The sequence below is a fragment of the Atta cephalotes genome, assembly GCF_000143395.1.
Source record: "Atta cephalotes unplaced genomic scaffold scaffold00034, whole genome shotgun sequence".
Classification (NCBI taxonomy): domain Eukaryota; kingdom Metazoa; phylum Arthropoda; class Insecta; order Hymenoptera; family Formicidae; genus Atta; species Atta cephalotes.
The window spans coordinates 495,344-518,783 of record NW_012130098.1 but is presented as its reverse complement, the minus strand read 5'-3'; the positions used below and the strand labels follow the sequence as shown (position 1 = coordinate 518,783).

Below are 23,440 nucleotides of genomic sequence, written 5' to 3'. Positions count from 1 at the left end.
AAAGTTAAATTAATTTATTTTTAATTAGTTATTAAATAGTCGTATAACTTACGTTATTAATAGTTATGTTATACGTAAGTTAATTACGTACTATATTTCTCTCTCTCTCTCTCTCTCTCTCTCTCTCTCTCTCTCTCTCTCTCTTTCAACAAAATTTTGATTGTACATACAAAAACATTTCTTTCAGTGTACTTTTATATTTTTATAAAATATTTATAAGGTTGTGTATTTAAAAAAAAATGTATATAAAAATTATAAAACTAATTATTTAATGCTCCTAATTTTTTGAAGAAAGGAAGTATGCAGAATACGAATGATCCAATCGTGTGTACCCAAGGATTAGTATTTCCATATTTTCGCTGTCATTGATTGTTGGATTATTTAAGATAATAATAAATTGTCTACTGATTTATAATCGTGCATCATACGTAGTCGCTTCATGCACCAAGTCGTGAATGAGAATAGATAGTTGGAGGGGTGGTCTGAAGTAGTCGGAGGGGTTAAACGTACGTTCTCGTAAAGAGGTTACGAGAGGGCGGTAGACAAGGAGAAATAGCGAGAAGGATACACTGAAGAAAAACATGAAAATGCCAAGAAATTAAAATAGTTTAAATATGTGGCAATAGTATGACGAGAGATTTTTTGAAGAAACGATTATAATACCCTAATTAGAAGACTATACAAAAATCTTATTATTTATATAAAAACTGTTTAATAACTGACAATAAAGATGCGAAAACTATTTAATAACTGACAATAAAGATGCGATGTATCGCATTTATAATGAAACATAATGTCTAGTTATCAATAAAAATCAATAATACATTAATCCACCTTTTATTTTTGAACTTTTTAAACCTAAAAATGATTAGAATTATTTAAAATAATATTGACGTTTTATATTGGCGTCGCTAACAATTTGAACATCACTAAAATTTCCAAAAATATTTTTCATCCAACTATTAATCGAGCTTTCGCTAAATTAAACTGTCAGTTCTTCTTGTATCTTGTAAAGTAAACATATCGCAAAAAATAATCTGAAGAATTAAAGTTTAGAAGTAATCGACACTGTTTTCTGCTGTCATCGACAATGACGAAGAATGAACAAACAAGTACTGCGATGATGACGAGAGAAAGGGAGAAAGCGACGCATGGAATAGGGGTAGTGCGCCAAGGGGGGTTGGTTGCACGCGCGTCGAAGCGGGCGGTGGGTTGAAAGAGGTGATGGGAGGCTGAAGAGAGAAAGAGCGGGACACGCGAGGAGGGTGTAGCGATAAACGGCAAGACGAGGATGCAAGAGGGAAATGCACGAAAGAAAAAGAGAAGAGGAGGGGGAGGAGGAGAATGGTGGTAGGGACGAACGAAGAGCAATGAGCGGGGTGTGGATCGGGATGATAGACGGGGTTGGAAAGTAGCGTACGATAAAGCGAGACGCACAGAGGGAAGAACGGGAGGATTCGGGGTAGCGAAGACCGAGGCAGGGAGCGGGAAAGAGAAATGGGAAACACAGAGAAAGAGAGAGAGAGGAGGGGGGGAACCTCCGGCAACGGGTCGATCGAAAGCGCAGCGCAGAGAAATGCACCACCTCTGCTCTGGTCTGGCAGCTTTGCGGGCGCACCACCGCGTCCGCGTGCGTCAGAAAGAGAGAAAGAGAACGACGGCGCGAGAGAGGGAGAGATGGAAAAAGAGGGAGAGAGAAAGGGACTGACGGAAGCGGAAGGGAGACCGACGTATATCCGCCGACCAATACCGACATAGGGGGAGGAAGACGAGAGGAGAGCCAAGCCAAGTCGCGTTGGGCTAGGTCAGGTCTACCCGAGTTCCACACACACCGTGCTCTCTTGCGTGTGCCATCCCGCCGAGAAGAGAACCACACGAAGGCGGAGGCACAACCCCTTCATGAAAGAGAGAACCGCCGCGAACCATCCGGTATTCGCGAGTGGATTCTCCAAAAGCGCTTCGAAATTTTGAAAAGAAAAAAAATCTGCTTGTCGCGTTCGCTAGCGACAACGGATAGATCGGTGCCGAAGAGTGTGTTCGCACGGGAAAGCCGGTGATAGTGCGCGTTCGTTGGATGACGCTTCGAAAAGGATGACGCGAAAAAGATATCCCGATCGGTAGTGAATAATCGCTAGTGTCGATGCGCGAGTGTCGGGCCTTAAGCTAGAATCGATTTCCTCTCAATCTCTGTTCCCGAGGAAGGTGAAGGAAGTAAAAAAAAGAGAAGTGAGAAAAGACATCTCCTTGAAGGAGATTCCGATCGTCGATTCGCTCGGTGGTGGCGGCGAGAATTGGCATTGTTGACAAACAACGAAAGTGACGGCGATTCGGGAAAGGAAATGTCGTCCAATCAGTAGGAATACTAGGAATCGATTGCAATTCCCTTTTTTCGATGTCCTGATAATCGATAAGCGTCGTCGACGCGTAGGTGGCCGCGTAGGGACCGCCTAGGTAGCGAGAGCCGGGGCAGCGATCGGCCTTACCGACGTAATTTCTCGCCCTCGTCTTCCGTGCCACCCTCGACGTGATCACATTGGATTAAATAAATGTTGAGGGTAAACGGCGCCCTGCGTCGCCCGCAAACGCGAGGCCAGGAAGATCGGACCCCAAGTGCAACCGGGGTCGGCGCGATGCCGGTCTCTCTGAGGAACCACAGGATCACATAAAGGGTGCCCGCCGGTCCGACGATTTTAGAGCCCTTCGTACTGCGCACGCACGGTCGCGCAACGGCAAAGGGATCGTGACAGAAGAGGGTGTTCTCCGAGTAATCCAAAGTGGTGAACCTACCTACGCCACCACCTCGAGGAACAACACTGTCGTCGTGTTTGGCGGCATCCGATGCACCAAAAGCTGTGAGTACCATAAATCCGGCTTCCGACCGATTGACATCGCACAATTAACACGTATCGCAAAGTACAAGGGAATACATTCGTCAAATTATAGAATGCCACTATAAGAATCGAAAATAACAATACAAATTTTCTTGAGTAATCCTTTGTTATTATATATCTGGAATCTAAAGTGAAAAAACACAGGCCGACATCGCTGCCTCGAAACTAACGGTGGTGAGAAAAATGGAGCTCTGTGCATAGCCCTTCACTATCCCAAATATTTGGAAATAGTGAGAAAATAAGTTTTCTGATGTATAGATATTCTTTTTATGTACGTATTGTTTTAACGAGTTTTACTTCGGAAGACTAGTATAAAGGCCAATAGACATTTCAAATTTCGAATACATTCAATGGAGTATGCTACGAAGAGATAATAGAAAATGGATATATATATATATATATTTTTTTTTTCATCCGAAAAAGATTGATAATTATAAGTGATATAAAGAAATTGGAAAAATTTATAACGCAATGCGTAGCGACCGACCAAAACACCATATATATCCTTTTGCTGGGGATCGATCCTGTACAATCGCGGCTGCAATTTTTGCAATGTTGCATCTGCAGCGTTCTTCTGTAAAATGCGATGCATTGAGTGTTTGAACAATTGCAGTAGCAGTTTCCAAATTTTTCATTCGGAAATTTTATTGCAAGGTGAAATTCTAGGAAGAAAGAGAAAATAAATACCGGCATCGATAAATATTAATTAAAAGAAGTAATTTAATTATATCGAGAGACGATCAACTAATTCTGGTAAAAAATTAATTTTTTTGTTTAAAAAAATAAAATAGATATATAAATAATTGAAAGTTGATGAAAAAAAAGTATCACACAGTATATCGAATAATCGAGAAAAATATATCTGCGCCAAACAGAAACCATATTATATAATATTCGCCCTTCCGACATTTTCCGTGAAGGAAATATAGGAAAAAAATAAAGAAACCTTAAGATTTCGAATACAAAAATCAATTTTCGAAGGAACTTACAAGAGGATGAAAATAACCAATTGTTTGTCGTCGAGAAAAAATTGAAAAGCAAAGCTTCTATCTGTAAAGGAGAAATTATCTCTGTAGAACAATAATTTAAAAGATTGTTAAAAATCGCTTAAAAATCGCAAAGCTTTCTGATGTGTAAATTTACATTTATTACATTTCAGCAAAAGAATTAATCTCGAAAATGCAATGTCTATTTTATAAGAAATCTATTTTCTTGAGAATTCGGGAACATGATAAAACGCTTTTGGTCGGAAAATCGCATCGAAAGCATACGCGAGCGAGCGGTTTGCGATACCGGCGATGCGCGATTTTCATGGAAATCGAAATCCACCGGGTAGCGAAAACCCTCAGCGGGTGGTAGCGGGCGGGGAGGACTTCGGAGTTTATGCCCCCGTCCGCCTCACCACCCCCTGCTTCTCCTTCCTTTCTTCCTCCCTCCCTCCCACCCCTGCAGTCGATCAATGCGTGGACGGGTTTCACTTTCGCGGTGTTAAAGTGTTGCACCACCGCAAATTGAAGAGCCCGCACTGTCGAGAAAACTGGATTGCGGATCGCGATTCGTTCAATGACATTTTCTGTGCTGGCAATTTATTTGATATTTTTTTGAGAACATAGAAAAAATTCTTTGTGATATTAATTTGATGTTTTAATCATCTTTAACTACACGTGAGCGGATGATATTATTTCAAATGATATTATTTCTGTACAATGAGCATGGATTATACGTCACTTTTTGTCTAAAATAAGATTTCCGAACCGAAAGCATATGGAAAATTGATCGAGAAACTGTTCTAGATTATTGACTATTAAGTGTCTTTATTCGTTTGTTACTTATTTTTGTATCGATTTCAAATAGTCGGTTTCAAATAGTTTACGTTTCGCTTCGCAAAGTATATTGCGAATATATTGCAAATTTATCATTTCTCAGAGTTGCGCGAATATATTGAGTAAGGAATAGAACTGCGCACCGTCAGGACTTTTTAATTATTCCTTCGATAACGATCGCGCCGGTTAACTTTTGCGAGACTTAATGATGACGCCTGAGCTTAATTGAGTGTTTGCTCGATGATAAAAATAAAAAACGTAAATCTATAAAAAAAATAACAAGTAAAAAATAGTGGACATCAATGGCGAAGCTTCGATTATTCATTCGAAGTGTTATTGAACGGACGAGAGTGGAATATACGAGCTCACTTCCTAGAGATCGTTAGCAAGTAGGATCGAATAACAAGCGAAAGACAACACACATGTGACAGCGATATATACGATAAAATTAATAATCTCAAAACGTACTATAAAAATTCAAAGCCTTTCTAATGTACATATAATCCGCTTAAAAGGACATTTAATCCGTCATTCGATTGTACTTTCCGTGGCTACCACAAGAATATAAATTAACTACTATATTGTAGAATATTGTAGAATATTATAGAAGTCCTTAAGCTGTAATGCAGATTCTATCATAATTCATAACGATGAAATTTGAGATCATTTTGCGCACGGAAAAATTTTACCGAAATATCTAAAAATTTAGCTAGAGATACACATTTAAAAATAATTTTGTTGAACCATCAAAATAATTACGTAGGAAACTCAAGTATGATAACCAATGCTGTGGAAAATATTCACATTCCTATTTTAGGAAAGAATTATCTTCCTAGAAATTATTTTCCAACAAAATTATTTTTAGATTTGTATCTGACTAAATTTTTATATATTTTAACAAAATTTTTTTTCGTACAATAAATTCCGTGAAATAATTTTGTTAATCTTTATTTCTGTACATCGTAAATGCAGCAGATATTTCAAATATAGAAAATATATTAAAGTTAATTAAAATTATTTTCTTTCCGATCCTATTTCAAACTGTAATTGTATGTTATTAAAATTAAAAAAATAAACAATAAGATTAGAAACAATTTTAAAAAATGAGGAATATTTTCGCGCAAGTATTTCGCATTTTCCGACATCAAATGATAAAGAGTTTTCGATTCTATTTGCAGCAAAGGATGGAGGCTAGCGAGTGGGATCACGCGACCTTGAGGGAGGAAGAATTCGAGCAGCATGCCGTATATTTGGTACCGGATGTGTCAGCATCACCGGGCGATACCAATCGTGCCGAGTCGTCCTTGCCACGGAACTTGGTCCTCAAACCCTCTCAAGCTCTCAACGATGTATGTTCTTTTGCAAAACAAAACTCATCTCGAAATCTCAGTAGAGAGAAGGAACTGCGTGTTTAATCGTAAATCGCATCAGATTATCAATTCTTTGACGCTATCTAAGCTCACGCAAAGTCACACGAAAAAACTGGAATCATTTCCGGAAAAAAAATTACAATCTATTAGAATGAAACATTAAACGCCATCAAGCTGTAAAAAAAAAATTTTGGGATTTAAATAGATATTTGTACACGCGAGAAATATTAATCGTATACTAAGAAAACTACTAGTAGAAATTTGGTAATAATTTTATTTTTAGTCTCTCATTAAAAATTTTCTTTTCATCTGTCTGCTATAGTTTATAATCAGCACAAATTCCAATTTACATATATTGAGTTTTCAGGATATTCACTGAAATCTTGTAAAAAAATTTTTCTCAAAATTCTTTGATTTTTTTCTACGTATTTTTGTTGAAAATTCTAGATAATATATTAGAGAATTTTTTAATGCAATTTTGAAATAAATTGGAATTAATAAATTAGAAGCAATAAAAACAAATTATATATTACAAATTAGCAGAAAGGGATTCCCCACGAGATTATATCTATCATTGTCTACAATTGGAGCCGCGAAATCTACATAGAGATAGTTCACTACAATATCAAGCTACTTTCCCTGAGCATTGATAAAAATTCCGTAAAAATCCTTAATTTCCCTAAGGATAAAAAAGAAATCTCTGAGAATTCTAAATTTTCTAGGTTTTTCCAAATAAAGTGTGGTTTTATTCAACAGAATATATAATAATTTTTACAAAAACTTTTATAAAATAATTTTTTTTTAATTTTTTCAATTTCACATCAAAAGTTTCCGCATGAAGGGAGATAGTAAACAGCAATAACGTGAATGTTAATGATTGAAATATCAAAAAGACATAATTTTTAGATAAATATAGGTTTTAGATAAACGCGAAGAGATGGCGCGAAGAGAAGAACATGAAGTGCGCGAGAAGGCGTTGGCCGAATGACACCACGAAATCAAACTTGACCGAGAGACGAAGCTAATTAACTTACGAAGCATGACCTAGAGGCGAAGTTGAATCGTTACACTTTCCTCAACGCGGTAGAGGAAAGAAAGAATCGAGAACATTCAATGCAATCGACGTGAAACTTTTGCTCGAAGCTTCTCTACGTCGAATGAAATTATGAAATTTCGAGTCCGACGTGGAAATCGAAATGTTCGCGAATCGCGCAACGGTGTAATATATTGAGAACGAGAAACGCGCAATGGGCTAATCGACGTCGGTCGAGCTTCCGTTTGTCAAAAGAGAAACAAAAGCATCGGAAGCGCGCGCTGGACTGAAAGCACCGAAGAGTTAAATTAGTTTTGCCGAATGGACGTTTCTATGCACGCAGGGCGAATTCTATTCTAACGTGAGCCGGAATGAAAATAGGTTCTATCTTCTGCCACGTATTTTAACACAACGCCGGAATAGATGAGAACGGGCGATGAGAATATCGGAGGAAGCAAACAATACGCTTTTACCAATCACCGATCATTTATACATTTTAGTAGTTTTTGCGATTTCCCGAACGAAGCTTAAAGACTCACAAAGAAAAATTTATCGATAACGGCAAATTTTCGGATTTCGAATCCATTATGAATTATACAATTGATTTATGATTTCGAATTAGCGCTATCGTAAAAATAACTCCTTATAACTACTTATTATAATTCTTTCTACTTCATTTATTTTTTGTAAATTTGTGATACCTTTTATCAAACTATAAATTTTTTTATATCAAGTTATAAAATATGACGAAACTTATTGAAAAGAATTATTTATTTAATGTATAAATGACCAAGACTAAATAATTAACTATGGATGTATAAATGGTGAGAGCTAATTGATGTTTAACTTCAAATATCATTTCTCAATTTTAGTTGACATGATTAATCGGAAATTACATGTGATAGGTGTTGGGTGTATGGAGCACCAGTTACATCCCCAAAGGGACACGTTTCGGCCCTCTGGTTGGTCAGGTGTATACGAAGGATTCGGTACCAGCAGACGCGAACCGGAAGTACTTCTGGCGGGTAAGAAATCAATTTTACATCTCTACTTCAACCAAGATATTATTCGGATTACGCGGCAAATAACTCTCTTTATCGAGACAAAAGTCAACGTAGACAGATTCGATAATATTAATGAAAATTTAAAAAAAGAAGAAGACGCAAAAAAAGATTTAAGATGAGAAGCCAGCAAAGATCAGAAACTGGTTTCAACCAATCTAACAAGTCTTAAAGCAAAAATCCACGAGAAGCCGTTGATATGTAATTTATCAATACGTTACAATTACTTGGTTCCTTCACAATTTTCTCATGAAACATACGATACAAATTATGATGAGAATTAACAAACGTGAACGTTAATCAGTGCCTTTGTAGTAGTTTCTTGTAATAATTCAGTATTTTCTCATAAAAAAATATTGAATTATTACAATTATTATAAGAAAATATTTGAAAAAATATAAATATTTGATAAAATTTAAATTATAATCTTGGTTGAAAATATAACTTTAGAAGCTCTTTATAATCATATTATCAAGAAAATATATTAATATTTTCATTGACAATATTTGCATTATAAACTCTTCGACAAGTATCACGTAACTATTTCTTTTACTTTATATACTTTATAACTTTTTTATTAATAAAGATAAAATTAATAAAGATACATTTAATTGTTATTATTACGTTTCTTAATGTCTTATGTTTCAAATGAAAAAAAGATTTGTTATTATCTGTTTATTTTTATACTATATTTGTACAAAATACTCAATATGTTGTAATTTGTTGTATACATGATAAATGTATTATGATACGGAAGGGTTAACGATGTAATAGTAAGCGATCGATTTATAGCATTAGTTAATTGCCAACATGAAATTTTGAGAACATATAAGAAATTTAAAAGATTTTTAGATCTTTTCTTGATGTTTATACGAGGGCAAGTCAATAAGTTCTTAGAAAATCTGTCAGAGAGCACTCGCAGTGTCTTGTCACATTACTTTTGATAAGTAGCATCTTTCAGCTGATTACTGTCAAATTTTGAGTGGAATTCATCGCGTGGTTTCATTTCTATAGAAGATTAAAGCAAACAATCTTTGTATTTTTTGCAAAATGGAAAAAAACGAGTTTCGTGCAGTGATCAAACATCTACATATGAAAGGTTTAACGCGGAAAGAAATCAAATCAAGAGTTGGATAATGTTCATAGTACATCTGCATCAGCGTTTGCAACTGTATACAATTGGGTGAATGAATTTAAACGTGATCGTACATCCACATGTGATGCACTTCGTTCGGGACGTCCAATTGAGGCTGCTACGCCAATCATCGATAAAGTCCACGATATTGTTTTAACTGATCGACGAGTGAAAGTGCGCGAGTTTGGCCACAGACATATCACATGGCACAGTGATTTCAATTTTCCACGAACAATTGGGTATGAAAAAGCTATCGGCAAGATGGGTGCCGCGTTTGCTAACTGTGGACCATAAGCGCGACGATTTCAAAACAATGTTTGGAGATGTTTCAACATAATCCAGATGAATTTCTGCGTCGATTCATTACTGTAGACGAAACATGGATTCATTACTTCACACCCGAGACGAAGGAACAGTCAAAACAATGGATTTTACCGGATGAATCAGCTTCGAAGAAGGCGAAGTAAGTCGGCTGGAAAGGTGGCCACAGTTTATTGGGAGGTTTATTATGCACGAGGTATAATTCATATCGATTACCTTAGAAGCAAACGATCAATGGCGATTACTATGCAGCTTTATTGGACCATCAACATTAAAGAAAAAACGTCCCCATTTGGCGAAGAAGAAAGTGCTTTTCCATCAAGACAATGCACGGGTTCACAACGATGCCCGATGGCCAAATTCAACGAATTCCGCTACGAATTGCTTCCCCATGTAACATATTCGCCAGATTTAGCTCTCTGCGATTATTTCCTGTTTCCAAACCTGAAGAAATGATTCGGAGGAAAGAGATTCACCACCAGAGAGCAGCTCATCGCCGAAACAGAGGCTTATTTTGATGGGTTCGACAAATCATATTATTCGGATGACTTGAAAAAGTTGGAGAATCGTTGGATCAAGTATATCGAGCTGACAAAAGACTATGTTGAGAAAAATGAATCGATTAAAAAAAATGTGTTTTACTATGTTTTTCTAAAAACTTATTGACTTGCTCTCGTATGTTTTGGGATATGATGGAACATATCTAGAACGAATACGTCCATAGTTAAAAAACCGTCACGACATTATCATAGAATCGTTTCAATCGTCGCAAATATAAAAATAATTTTCGCATTGCTCAGGTATACAAGAACAATGAACTATTCTATTACATCGACGGTTATGACGTCCAGAAATCGAATTGGATGCGTTACGTGAATCCCGCCTACTCGTCCGAATCGCAGAACCTAATAGCATGCCAGTATAAGGTAAAGTAATTTTGCAGATCGCATTTTGCGAAGGAGAGCGTATTTTAAATCGCGTCTAGATTATGCGCAAGGAAAAAAGCTCACAATTGTTGCTGCATTCGTGTTTCAGATGAACATTTATTTTTACACGATCAAGCCAATATTACCGCATCAAGAGTTGCTGGTTTGGTACTGCAGGGAATTCGCGGAAAGGCTCAATTATCCGCTCACCGGTGAGCTGATGCTTCAGAGAATACGTAAGTAGATATGTACTCCCCGTAAGTTAATATAACGTGGAAATGAAATTATAATATGAAAATTTAATGTGCAAATCAAAATCTCAATATACCACTAACTTATAATATTAAAACGTTTAGCGTTATGAGGAAAGCTATCATTTATAGCTTGTATTAAATTTCACTTGATTATTCATATATTTCTATCACCGTATTTCATGACATTTTTTGTTGTCTATGAATGTTTATGAATAGTCTTCTGTATAAAATAGAAGTTATAATTATTTAAATAGCTGATGTCGCATAATACGATTTAATTCGAATTAAGAGAATTTTATCTGCCCTCTGTGTCCACCTATACAGTAAGAACCTTTCAACTATATGTATAAGCGATTTTGCAAATTATAATGTAATGTTATAGAAACATTGTAAACCAGAGGTGATTAACTTTTTTGTCTGGAATATTATGGAGAATCGAAAATTTTTGATATGTCACTACTTTACTACAGAATTAAGCAAAAAAAAAAAAGATCGTAATCTTACTTATTCTTTCTTCTTTCGCAATTGAAAGCAAAGAGACTTTTTTTGTCAAATAAAGTTTCTTTTACTGTGTTCTGTTTTATATGTGTTTTAAGGTAAATAGTTTAGCATGAAAATGAGCAAAACAAACGCAGTCAGAAAATTCAGATGTAAAAAATAAAGTTTAGTGGAGTACAGTTCCTATTTTACTATGTCATATTTTTCTTTTTTCACAGCGCGTTCTTTAGACGCACTTACTACTGAGAATGTCTTTGCATGCTAGTAACACGTATATTGTGGGTTGCCCTGTTGTAGACATATATAGAGTGTCTCAAAATTCGTGAATAAAAATCTACAGCAAGAAAATTCGTTTTCGAAAAATTAATTAAAAAATTATTTGTAAATTTTTATTTCAAGCACTAGCTTTTGAGATATAAAGATTTAAATGTGTAAAGATTACATTTAGTTATCTGAGAATAAACTGAAGTGCACGCTCATCAGCATTAATACTACGCGAGAGTCATGAGTAGATAACCATAATTGACCACATTTTAATTTTCATTATTTCAAAAAATACTGCTTAAAATAAAAATTTACAGATAACTTTTTACTTAATTTTTCGAGAACTTGCTATAGCATTTAGAGCCACGAATTTTGGGGCACTCTGTAGAATATAGCAAAGTTATAGCCAAAATTATGATAAATCCAAAACTATGTATTGGATTGTAAATCCTTTTCAATAAAATCCTACTAGCATAATCCGTAAGCATAATTGGCACGGACAAGTAAGTAAATAAATACACACGAAAGCTGTCTTTAAAAATCTTTACAGTGCAATCGAATGTCGTATAACAAAATCCCATTTTGTGAACTTGTCTTTATTGTGGACTGAAAACTCGTAAAATGAACTTCTTCTATTTTCTCATTTCTTATATTTGTTTTAACACCATATTTAGAATAAAAATAAATATAGAAGGGAAAGTTCATAATAAAGACATTATTTAGTTTCGATGAGTTCACAATAGGTACGAGCGTTCGATCATAAATAGAATATATAATAAAATTTATTTAAATAATAATAATAAAATTTATTTAAATAATAATAGAAGACGATATTTTTCTTGTTCATATATCCGAAATTGTAATCTTTTTATATTGCATGCATTGTGTCCAAATTTACTTAAGGATATATATTGCTTTTCAACAAAATCAAAAAATTATGAAAAATTACAGATTTTTCTATATTATATTTTCTATATTATATTTTTCTATATTATATTTTAAAGTAATACAAAAAGTTTGGTAGCGATTTAGAGTCCTGGATAAAAAATGATTTCAATAAATAGATGTTTTTAAAAAATAATTAAAATGAGAAAAATTTTATTTAAACTATAAAATTAACTTATTAATTATAAATATTAACCTTGAAATGTTTAATATGCATGTAATATTTATTTTTATACAGAAAGTATAAATTTTCAATTTAAGTTTCTTTTTAGAGTAATAATATTTTTTTTAATATTACAATATTTATTATTAGTATATATTTTTATATAATATATTCATTATCAATTATTTTCAGGACAACAAGTACAACAATCAACGCTACCAACGGAAATTTCGCCCGCCGTCGACGTGATATCGCCTCTGAAAGATCCAGCAATCTACGAGAGACGTCAGATGACACCAACGGATGGTTCCGTGAGGTCAGACGAGGGTTACCATTCAAATGGCTATCACGATGAGATTTTGACACCACCAGAGGAAAGCAGTGAGTCCGATAGTGAGAACAACTACGTGTTGGATTTCAGTAAAAATGCCAAATCGTCAGTGTGCAACGATGAGATTCTGAAGCAGGACAACACCGCGGTGAAAAACGAATATAGGAAAGTTAAGATCAAAATTTCCAAGACCTACGGTAACTTCCAGGCGACAAAGGGTATAACTGACGGCCCGAAGGATAAGGAGCAGGAATTGTCCAGCCGAGCAGTTACTCCGGAACTCCAAAAGCCGGTATCACCTGTTATTCTACAGAAAAGCACGGTTCTATCGACCGTGACTGAGGATGAGATATCTGAGAAGAACATGAAACCTTTCTACGAGCCGGAAGTCAAAGGTGGTAATCTGCCAATGTCCGGCAGATCTGCCTACATAGCTAACCCCAGCAGTTCTATTCTGGAGAACATTCTACTACGTAACAGCACAGACAACAACAATAATAGCCACAACCATCATCACAATGGCGGTTCGCAACAACACCATCAGCATCATCAGCTGCATCATCAGACTCACGTAGACTCAGTGACGCCGCCACCGTCCAGTCCCACCGAGATGGCATATTCCTACAAGAAGTCTCATCGTTATGGAAACATTTTGCCCTGCAGCCCGGACTCTAGTTCGAATCTGCCTCTACAAACGGACTCGTGCGTGAACTCGACCAGCAGCAACGGTGGTACGCTATCTAGTATGCAGAGTCCCACTGGTAATCTACACTCCAGCACAGGAGGGCTACATTCAAGCACCGGTGGAAACAATGGCAGCTTACCACCGCATCCGGGAAGTTTGCATTCGTCTAGCAACGCCGGTGGCGGCATACATTCCAGCACGAGCGTGCTCTCATCTAACGCGATGCTAACGTCTACCAGCCCGCATTCGGCATCCACAACGGCAAATGGTTGTCTGCCCAAGCGAAAGACCAAATCGCCGTCGCCATCATCAAGTCAGAACGGTGTATCCACCCCAACAACGATCCTTTACTCCGGCAGTTCCGGGGCCGCTGGCTGTCAGATCGAGTCCGCCAGTCCGGTTTACCCAAACTCCGCTGGCAGTAGCAATAGCAGTACCAGCAGTAATCAGAGCATCTCGCCGATTTCGCCGATTCAATCGCCCTCATCCTACAGTCCGTATGGTAGTCTGTACGGTCATCAGAATAGTTCGCTACATCACAATATGAGTTCGTCGTTGTCTATCAACTGCACCGCCTATTCGCCCACGCCGAGTAGCAATGTCGTTTACGAAAGGACGACGGATGGAAGACGGCTAGAGGCCACCAGCAGTGGCGGCCATCAATTGCCCACCTCATCAACCATGCAAATTGATGGCAACCAGGCATTGATCACCGGCACGCACAATCTTCATCTCGGTCATCATCCGGGTCTTACCATTCATCCAAATTCCTCGTCATCTCTTAACAGATACTCACCGGCGAGTTCCTTATCACCGGACGATCACGGTTGTTCCCAGAGCGGCTCCCTTAGCCCCAATTCCCAGGGTTCGAGGGGTTACAGGTCGCTGCCTTATCCGCTCAAGAAAAAAGACGGCAAGATGCATTACGAATGCAACGTCTGTTGCAAAACCTTTGGTCAGCTATCAAATCTCAAGGTACACCTGAGGACGCATTCTGGCGAAAGGCCCTTCAAATGTAACGTTTGTACCAAAAGCTTCACTCAACTCGCGCATCTCCAAAAGCATCATCTCGTGCATACCGGTAAGCTAATACAAGTATTAATCTTGATGTAATTGTCGAAATAATTGGAAGTAATAAAGTGATATTCCAGTTTTTTAGCGCATTATTATTAAGGGAGTCCTAAAACCGTCTGTGTTATCGAACTAAATTTATGTAAAAATTACTTTTATCCTCTTTTACAGATTTGAAAATCCTTTTCCAGAATTAAAGTATACGTGTCTGTGAGGTAGAGTTTATGCCGAGAACAACAAAAAATTTTGAAATTGAAATTTTAAGAAAAATTTTTTGTTATTCTCGACATAAATTCCTCCTCACAGACACTATTAATGCGTATATTTTAATCCTGGGAAAAAAATTTTCAAATTTGTAAAAGAGGAAAAAAGTAATTGTTATACAAAAATTATGATTTAGTCGATAATACAGATGGCTTTAGGATTCTCTTAATGTATTTTATGAAATGTTCATTTTGTAGAGTTGAATTTATTTATTTAAGATTTGATTAAAAAGTTTATATATTACTCTTTAAACGTTTTAAATAACTACTTTCCATTTTTTTTTTTTTTCGTACATCCTTCGTGTGCAAAAATCTAACAGACATTATACTGCGAATCGTAATGTCATATAACGTTATAATTGGACAACTAATTAATACATACATAAAAAGGATTCTCGATTCTTTTCTTTACGTCCAAATGCAACATTTCCTAAATACAAAGGAGATAATAATTGTCATGATAGATACAACTTGCTTATCAAGAATTTGATTAAGATATTACTATCTATTGTCAAATATTTTATATTAAATAATATATGCACATTTTTATCAAATACGACTGTCCTCAGGTGAAAAGCCGCACCAATGCGAGATATGCAAAAAGAGGTTCAGCTCGACTTCGAATCTAAAGACCCACCTTAGACTGCACTCTGGTCAAAAGCCATACGCCTGCGACCTTTGCCCCGCCAAGTTCACCCAATTTGTTCATTTGAAACTGCACAAGAGGTTACACACAAACGAACGACCGTACACCTGCCAAGGTTGCGATAAAAAATACATTAGCGCGAGCGGCCTCAGAACTCACTGGAAGACAACGAGCTGCAGACCAAATAATATCGAGGACGAGCTCGCGCTTGCCGCGGCCGTGGGTTCACCGACGTATTACGAGTATGGTCCTGATATGAATGTTGGTAAGTATGAATTCTCGATAAATCAAAATAAAGGAACTACTTATCTTTCGTTGCTAAGATAATCGTAAAATTCATTAAAACGTTCAAAAGATATTATTAATCGGCAAATTTGTCGATATACTTAGAATCTCGGAAAGAATTGATCGATTATTCAAAAGTACGTAAAGTAAGAATAAATGCGCTAGGCATTAGATAAGGAAATAAGGATAACATTAGATGAGCAATGATCCTTGCAGGAAATATGCCCAAGGAATGCGAATTGGAGCACATTGATAATTACGACAGGCATGGATCGACACATGGCCCGCACTCCACGTCCCTTCACAACTTGGAAAATTCCGTGGGTCGGCCGAGCGTCATAGAAACGTCCCAACCACACATTATCGAGTGTACATAAGTACATTACAATGTTATATAAATATATAAGTCACATGATGGGGTATGAGCCCCCTTCTGCTCGAACGCAAAATGCAATCGTGGAAAGATAAGAGTTGCTCGCGACAGAAAAAAGAATGGACATGGGAGCTTTCCTTTTCTGGAATGGCAGTAAAGAACAGAGCTTTTGCAAATAGTGTCGCACAAGAAATCTTCGCAAGCTCTTCTTCTTAATTTCGATGAAATATTATAATGGATTTTTAAAATGATAAAATAATTTTCTATTAATAAAAATAGATTTCTATTAATATTTTCTTTAATTTAATTTGAGAATTAAATTCTTTTTCTATAATTATATATTCTGAAAATCAAAAATACATAATACTAAAATAATATGACAAAATTATATTAAAAAATTTTATTTATTTTGTTTTTCATTATTTTTATTATTAATCATTATAATTTCGATGTTGAATTGTATTATAATAACTGTGGAAGCTAAACTTGAATGATATTAGAAATAAAGAAAATATTCTAGATTCAATTATTTATTATTTATTTCAATTATTAATTTTTTTTCAATCATATTTCATCAAAATTTAAGACGATTAATGAATAATTTCCGAAAATAATGAGAAATTATTAATTAATCCATAAAATGATCGATCATTGTTAATTGTACAATAGAAGTTTAATCGATTAATCAACAACCGCTTAATTTTTTAGCGGACACTTTGAACTTTGTTGTTTTAATATCGAAGACGAAAAAGAAAAGATGGATTTTTTTCTAGAAAAGCTGACGAAGTTCTGTCTAGAAACACGCATAAAGTTCCTTCCTTGTAAATTATCCTTGTAAATACTCGTTTCTATATTTTTTCTATCGTAGCGTTATCAACGAAAGGGAGAATGGTGTTTGAAATAATTAGATTTAATTGCTTGATAAGATCGTAATACTGCCATTTCAGGAGAAAGGAAGAACAGTCGCATAAGCAACGGTACCAAAATCGTATTTCTCAATTATTCTCCCACGATGCATTTTGCAATTGCACGTCGAAGACACACCATAATGATACAATGAATTTTCAATGACTTGAATAGATAAAAGATAGAAAGATAGAAAAAAAATTTACTTTGGCCGCAAAAATATAGTTAAAAATGCTAATTTTGACACATTTAATCTTAATTTTCTTGGAAACCTGACGTGTTAGGCCAATCCGATTCGTTTTCGGCGAATAAAAATTGAAAAACACTTCAAGTTTATTCAGATTCTAAAAAATGATTCTTAATTTTTTTTTAATTGTAATTTAGCAAGATTTTACTACATGTATACTTTCAGAAGCTCGCAATGATCGCATGACGTTAATTACATTGCAAAAACTAACTTTAAATGTATTACTTTAAATGTATATAAATTTTAAAACGAAATTCTGTGCGGTCTTCGACGTGCTAAAATTGTAGGCCCGTGTGTAAAATGGCGGATTTTGTCGGCACCCGTCATAATTAACATTCGCGTAATAGCGAATGCTCAATAACAAGGAGCAACAACAAGAAGACTCGAACAATTAGTGACGACACGACTGCAACTATACGAGACCTGTACCTGTATATATATTAATATTATTATTTCTTATTCGATAATTTAAAAAGAAGTAATATAAGGAGCTCTAATTTATGAATACCTTTATACATATAAATATATATACCTATATATGTGTATATACATCCGTGTGTACACATGTATATGCGTATGTGTACTTGCGTGTATACGCGTATACATGCGTGCATATCGTCGTCATCGGTTGGCGGACGGTAGACTGCGCTTTACGTTAACTTTTGCAAAGTAAATTTTATATTAGAGATTTCATTAATGATATTAATTTATTATGCGTGTGTAAAAAGACATTGAAACTGTCGACGTGCGCTTCTATTATACTCGTGCGACTCGTATTTTAAACACGATCAGCACACAACTTTGTTAGCACTTTAAAAGTGTTCTTTTCTTTTAGCATTTCTAAGAAATTCTAGATTTACGATAATGAGATCATTAATATTTATCAAAATTTTATGTCGAGAATTTTTTATAGTGAATCATAGTGTCAATTACGATAACGAGACTTTGCTCTTCTTGGATTTTAATCGCGATAAAAGTTATAGTATATGTGAATCGTGCACTGAAAAAATTTTTAATCGCGCTTATTATTTGCATATTTTTTCGATTCTCGATAAATATTATATTATATATATATTTATAATGTTATGTCTTTATGTCTGTCTTTATTAGCATCCGTGCTTCTAGCATGTTTCTATTTATTTCAGCTGTGCTGAATCTTTCTTTAACGTCCGTAATTTAAAGAAAAATATATAAATCATAAATTTTGATCGCAAAAAAAAAATATTTCTTTATATTTTCATCGTACGTTTCGATGAAGATATTTGTAGCTTTAAATGATCAAAATTTGAAGATGGGGAGGACAATTGTCTATAATAAATCAGAAATTATGATAGTAAATCTAGTCAAAAATGTCTTGAAAAAAATACTAGTGCAATTACGACGTTTCTTAAGAAAAATATGTATTTCGAAGTCGAATAAAATTTTCGCGACAACGATTATCAAATATTGCGTATGCGAATCGATTCTTCGATCACATTGTGCTTCCTATACATAGCACAGAAAGTAAAAGTTAGAATTAATGAAAATCGTCGAAAATGCTATTCTTCTTTCTCGCAGCTTCCATTAATTTTATCCAAATTCAGCGAGTTCATAACTTCCATTAATGCTAAGCTAGATCGAACGAGTTAATTCTAAGCGCAGCTTACCGTACGTGGTGCAAAACAATTCACTTCTTACTGAGGGATGACTCTAGGGTTTTCATCGACGCAAAATACGGGGACGAAAGAATTTTTTAACAATACGAATTTTTAAACGAACAATAAGAATTTTTAAAACGAAATCAAAAACCTCCGAGTCGTCGTTCTGTAAAGATATTAATCTAAAGGACGTATCGCAGACTGATATACACATGGCTATCGAGCGTTTGTGAGATTTTAAAGAGTAACGTGCATCGCGATACGATTCCGTGCGAAGCGAGAGAGAAAGGGAAAAAGAGCGAAAGAGAGCGAAAGAGAGTGCGAAAGCGAGAGAATGTGCGATTCTTTTCAAGAATGCAGGAGTGTATTACATCATCGTTTTTAAATTTCGGCTTCCTTCGCAAGATCCTTCGAGGCTTCGGTTCCGCAAAAATCTCCCCCTCGCGTCCGACGTTGCAACGCTAAACAATTTTGAATCCAAAGAAATCCGTTTTTAGCTAAATCCTTTCAGGACATAGCGGGAATACGCGATCACCCATATTCACCATTCACCCTTATGCCGAAACCGCGGTGCTCGCGTGCGAGATCTTTACGAAACTGATGATCCTCGTTTCTCCATACTCCGAAAATTACCTATTACCCTCATACTATTCACTATCTGCCCGCCGGACACCGTTGAACGAAAAGTCCTTCCTCGATCTTCCCGGCAATTATACCGTAATAAGTTTAACGAGCGTTCAAACTGGACTCTCAAACGATGTATTGTAGATTCACAAGGCCTTTACACTGATTTGCTGATATCCTTTAATAACCAGGCAATGTGGACGATTCGCAGGCATTCTATGGAATGTCGAGTAATGAAAAAGTACAACATGACGTATGCTAGTATGTTAGAAATTACGCTCCAGGAACTCCTCGAATATTGTATGAGGAATTTGTGTTCTCGATGTCAGTCTGTAAGGCGTCCCATCTTATAGAATAACACTGAAAGCACAAGAGATGAAAAACGAAGCAGAATCTAGGAAACATTTTTATTCGTTACACAATAATATCGCATTGCAAGCAATAATGAAAATTCCTTTGGTGATATCGGTCGCGGTTCCTGGTGATGTTCTTCATGATTGTCATTCTATACACTGTCTCGATTCCCCGCCTTGCCTGTATTTTGAGAACACTATTACAAATAACGAAGTTAAAACGGAGCTAGAGGAGAAACCTAAGCGCTTAGGATTTTGAAAAGTTAATAACGAGACGTCGAGAATGAGAGAAAAAGGAGTAGCACACGGCACGGCGCGTAAAAAGGCAAACGGTGAAGACCATGTAAATACATACTGAAAGTAGTGAAATAACGAGAGGAAGCGACAAGCGAGAGCGATTAATCGCCTCGAAAACAAACAAGCAATATTTAGTTCTTATCATCTCGTAATAATTAAACGATAACGATCCAACTGTACCGTGCACGCACACGCGCGCGTACGCGTGCACGTGCTCGTACGTATTTAAACGACTATAAATTAAATGTTAATTATCCTTACACTTCGTATACATATATAAATATATATATATATATATATATATATATATAGTGAAATTGTTACGCATTTATTATCATTATAATTATTGAATAGGTAATGCTCAATTAGCATTTGTTTCTTAAAATAAAGAATAAATATATGGCTGTTGGATATTTATATGCACATATCACTACCATACCTACATATCTTGTTATATAAAATTCGATATCATTATAACGATGCTTGAAGTGACACAGAAATCACGTTCAATAACGATCATACACGAGGGGGAAAAAATAACGAACGACGTAAATATGGACATCAACTGGATATATGGAACCATAGGACAATAAGTTTTTCAGCTTTTATTGTAAATTGATCTACAGATCATTGTATCCTGATTCAGTTATCATTTACATTATCATCATAAATAATAAAATGCCACAGCTGTCACTTATTGTTTCCACATACGTCTACAATCAATCCGAATTTGCCTCAAAGTTTCCACAATAAATTTGCATTACTTCATGGCAAAAAGAAAGATTTAATTTGTATTATTTAAATTTCACTAGTCTTTTGCTATAAAAATCGATACCTTCGACGAACAAATCGCACAAAACTGGTAGTCGCCGAAAAGTAAAAAGGAAGAAAGCTACACTGTTAGAAATTTCATTATGAATTGAAGTACATGTAAAGAAACTTGTTATGAAAAGCTGTTGAAAAGTACTTGAAAAGTATCGAAATGATTTAACTGAAAATTAAATTACATTTAAATAATTAATGAATATGTGCATTAAATTTTAGCAAATCCACAATAAAATTTTATGGAAAGTACATAAATTTCATAAAATTTTATGAAAAGTACATTAAATTTCATAAGCATTTACACAAATATACTTTTCAGTTAGAAATATATAAAAAATGTAATTCATGAAATTTAATATTATAAAATTAAATTCAACTTGTCTATCTTAAAAATATATGAAATTTCATATTTTTAACAGTGTATCTTTAAATTCAATCATGTATAAATTGTACACTCGTAATCGATCTCCCCTAAACGGAGATATTAGTACGATCTTTCTTGGATATTGAGAGAATAATATACATTCCTATAGTAATTAGAAAAATAATACAATTTTGCCTTGTTAATGAAAACAATTAACTATATGCATAATCACATGATTTACACGGGTACAATCATTTGAGTATGTTGTCACAGCTAACCAATTCTCTGGAAACAATACGGAAAAAAGGAACTTTTCATTTATAAACGATATCAGATGACGAAATTTCATTCATATATTTCGTAAATCGCTATCACGATTTTGTTTAATACGTTATTAAAATGCGAATCCTGAAGACGACGATGGAAATCAAATATACCTACTTTATCAAGGTACAGGGCTGTCTGTTCCACTCCCACTGTTGGTCCCAGCTTCCGTCTTGGTAGCAGCCACTCTATCACCTCGCTTGGACGTTTTCGATAATGATGCTACTTCTTTCAATAAACTAGATATCTTGTGCTGCATGTTAGAAATTTTTGTTTCATACTCTTTCTCCGATGCTTTCATTTTATTGCGAAGTTCCGTTTCGGACGTAAAGTTTTTTGCCTTGAGTTCAGTGATCTGTAATCAAAATGTCAATCATGTATATGTCTGTTTTATCGTTTATCAAAAAATTTCCGGAAAATCTACTCACTTGTCTATCTTTTGCTAATAATTGGCTCTCTTTTATGCTGATTTGTTTTTGAAGATTCGCTATCTTCTCTTTGAGTTGTGTAACCGCTACCACGTGATCCGAACTATTCGGATCGTGAGGATCGTGCACGCCGGCCATCCGCGCTGCTTTTGCAGGAATAGGACCATTTGTATCTCCGCCTTCTGACTGTGGCGGCAGCTTTGTTACATCAACTCTGTGTGGTCTTTTATTGTGGCCCTTTAGTCTATAAGAAAAATGTGAGACATGTAATTAATTCGAATACAATTTAAAACGTGTGTTTAATATTACACTTCGCATGAAATATGTTCTGAAAAGTTGTGGTGTACCCATAATATTAAAGCTACCGAACACAGAGTTACCTTGTGATATTACAAATTTGAATAATTACTTTTGTTCTTTGTGCTTCGCAGCCCGCTGTTGCGCCAATTTCATATGCGCTCTTCTTTCTGCATTTGATTGCTTTGTCCTCGCCAACGCTCGTTTATACGACAGTGTACACAGCCAACATAACAACTTGCCATCCACCTAAAAACCAAAACATCACCGTAACCGATTAAATAGCATTGCGATAGAGTAAATTCATTACCATGTACCAACAAGAGAGCAAGGTCTTAGTTGTAGAAATTATACTTGATGCTTATTCGCTCTCTAAAAAAAGAAAAGAAGTCGTGACAGGAAGTCAAATATATGGACTCGGAAAATATTGTAGCAAATCAAGATACACAGTTACTATCGATTATTCAGAAGAAGAGTATTCAGATCACAAAGTGTTGTATTCATAGTTTTTTATGAAAAAATATATGTATTTTTATATAACTCACTAAAAATTTATCATATATTTTGTCTTATACGTAATCTTTTCATGGGACATATTTATTATTTAACGAATACTTCGAGCATTAAACTCTAAAATCTAAAAAATAAAAATGTAATCGCATTACAGTAATTCATATGTGAGATTTAGGAAATGTAATCATATGTATTCATATATAGTCATATGTATTTTCAGAGGAGTAGGAGTGAGTTGTTTCAACGCAAAGAAAAAAAAAAAGAAAACGATATTAGAAGAAGATAAT

The 23,440-nt window shown here is 35.3% G+C and overlaps 2 protein-coding genes across 2 annotated transcripts in view; one reads left to right on the top strand and one right to left on the bottom strand.

The window, feature by feature from the left end:
* Positions 1 to 5,898: 5,898 nt before the first annotated feature.
* LOC105621494 (PR domain zinc finger protein 1) lies at positions 5,899 to 16,342 on the top strand. Its single transcript, XM_012202961.1, has 7 exons — positions 5,899 to 6,063; positions 8,023 to 8,142; positions 10,435 to 10,560; positions 10,670 to 10,796; positions 12,877 to 14,781; positions 15,604 to 15,945; positions 16,182 to 16,342. Exons 1-7 carry the CDS (start codon positions 5,899 to 5,901, stop codon positions 16,340 to 16,342), a joined length of 2,946 nt encoding a protein of 981 aa, XP_012058351.1.
* Positions 16,343 to 22,036: 5,694 nt separating this feature from the next.
* Positions 22,037 to 23,440, bottom strand: part of LOC105621560 (protein FAM76A) — a 4,931-nt gene continuing 3,527 nt past the window's right edge. The window contains exons 4-7 of the mRNA XM_012203032.1: positions 23,087 to 23,093; positions 22,753 to 22,889; positions 22,344 to 22,587; positions 22,037 to 22,270 (exon numbers count right to left, since the gene is read on the bottom strand). Of these exons, the coding sequence (XP_012058422.1) occupies positions 22,037 to 22,270; positions 22,344 to 22,587; positions 22,753 to 22,889; positions 23,087 to 23,093 (622 nt within the window). The remainder of the gene's footprint in view (positions 22,271 to 22,343; positions 22,588 to 22,752; positions 22,890 to 23,086; positions 23,094 to 23,440) is intronic.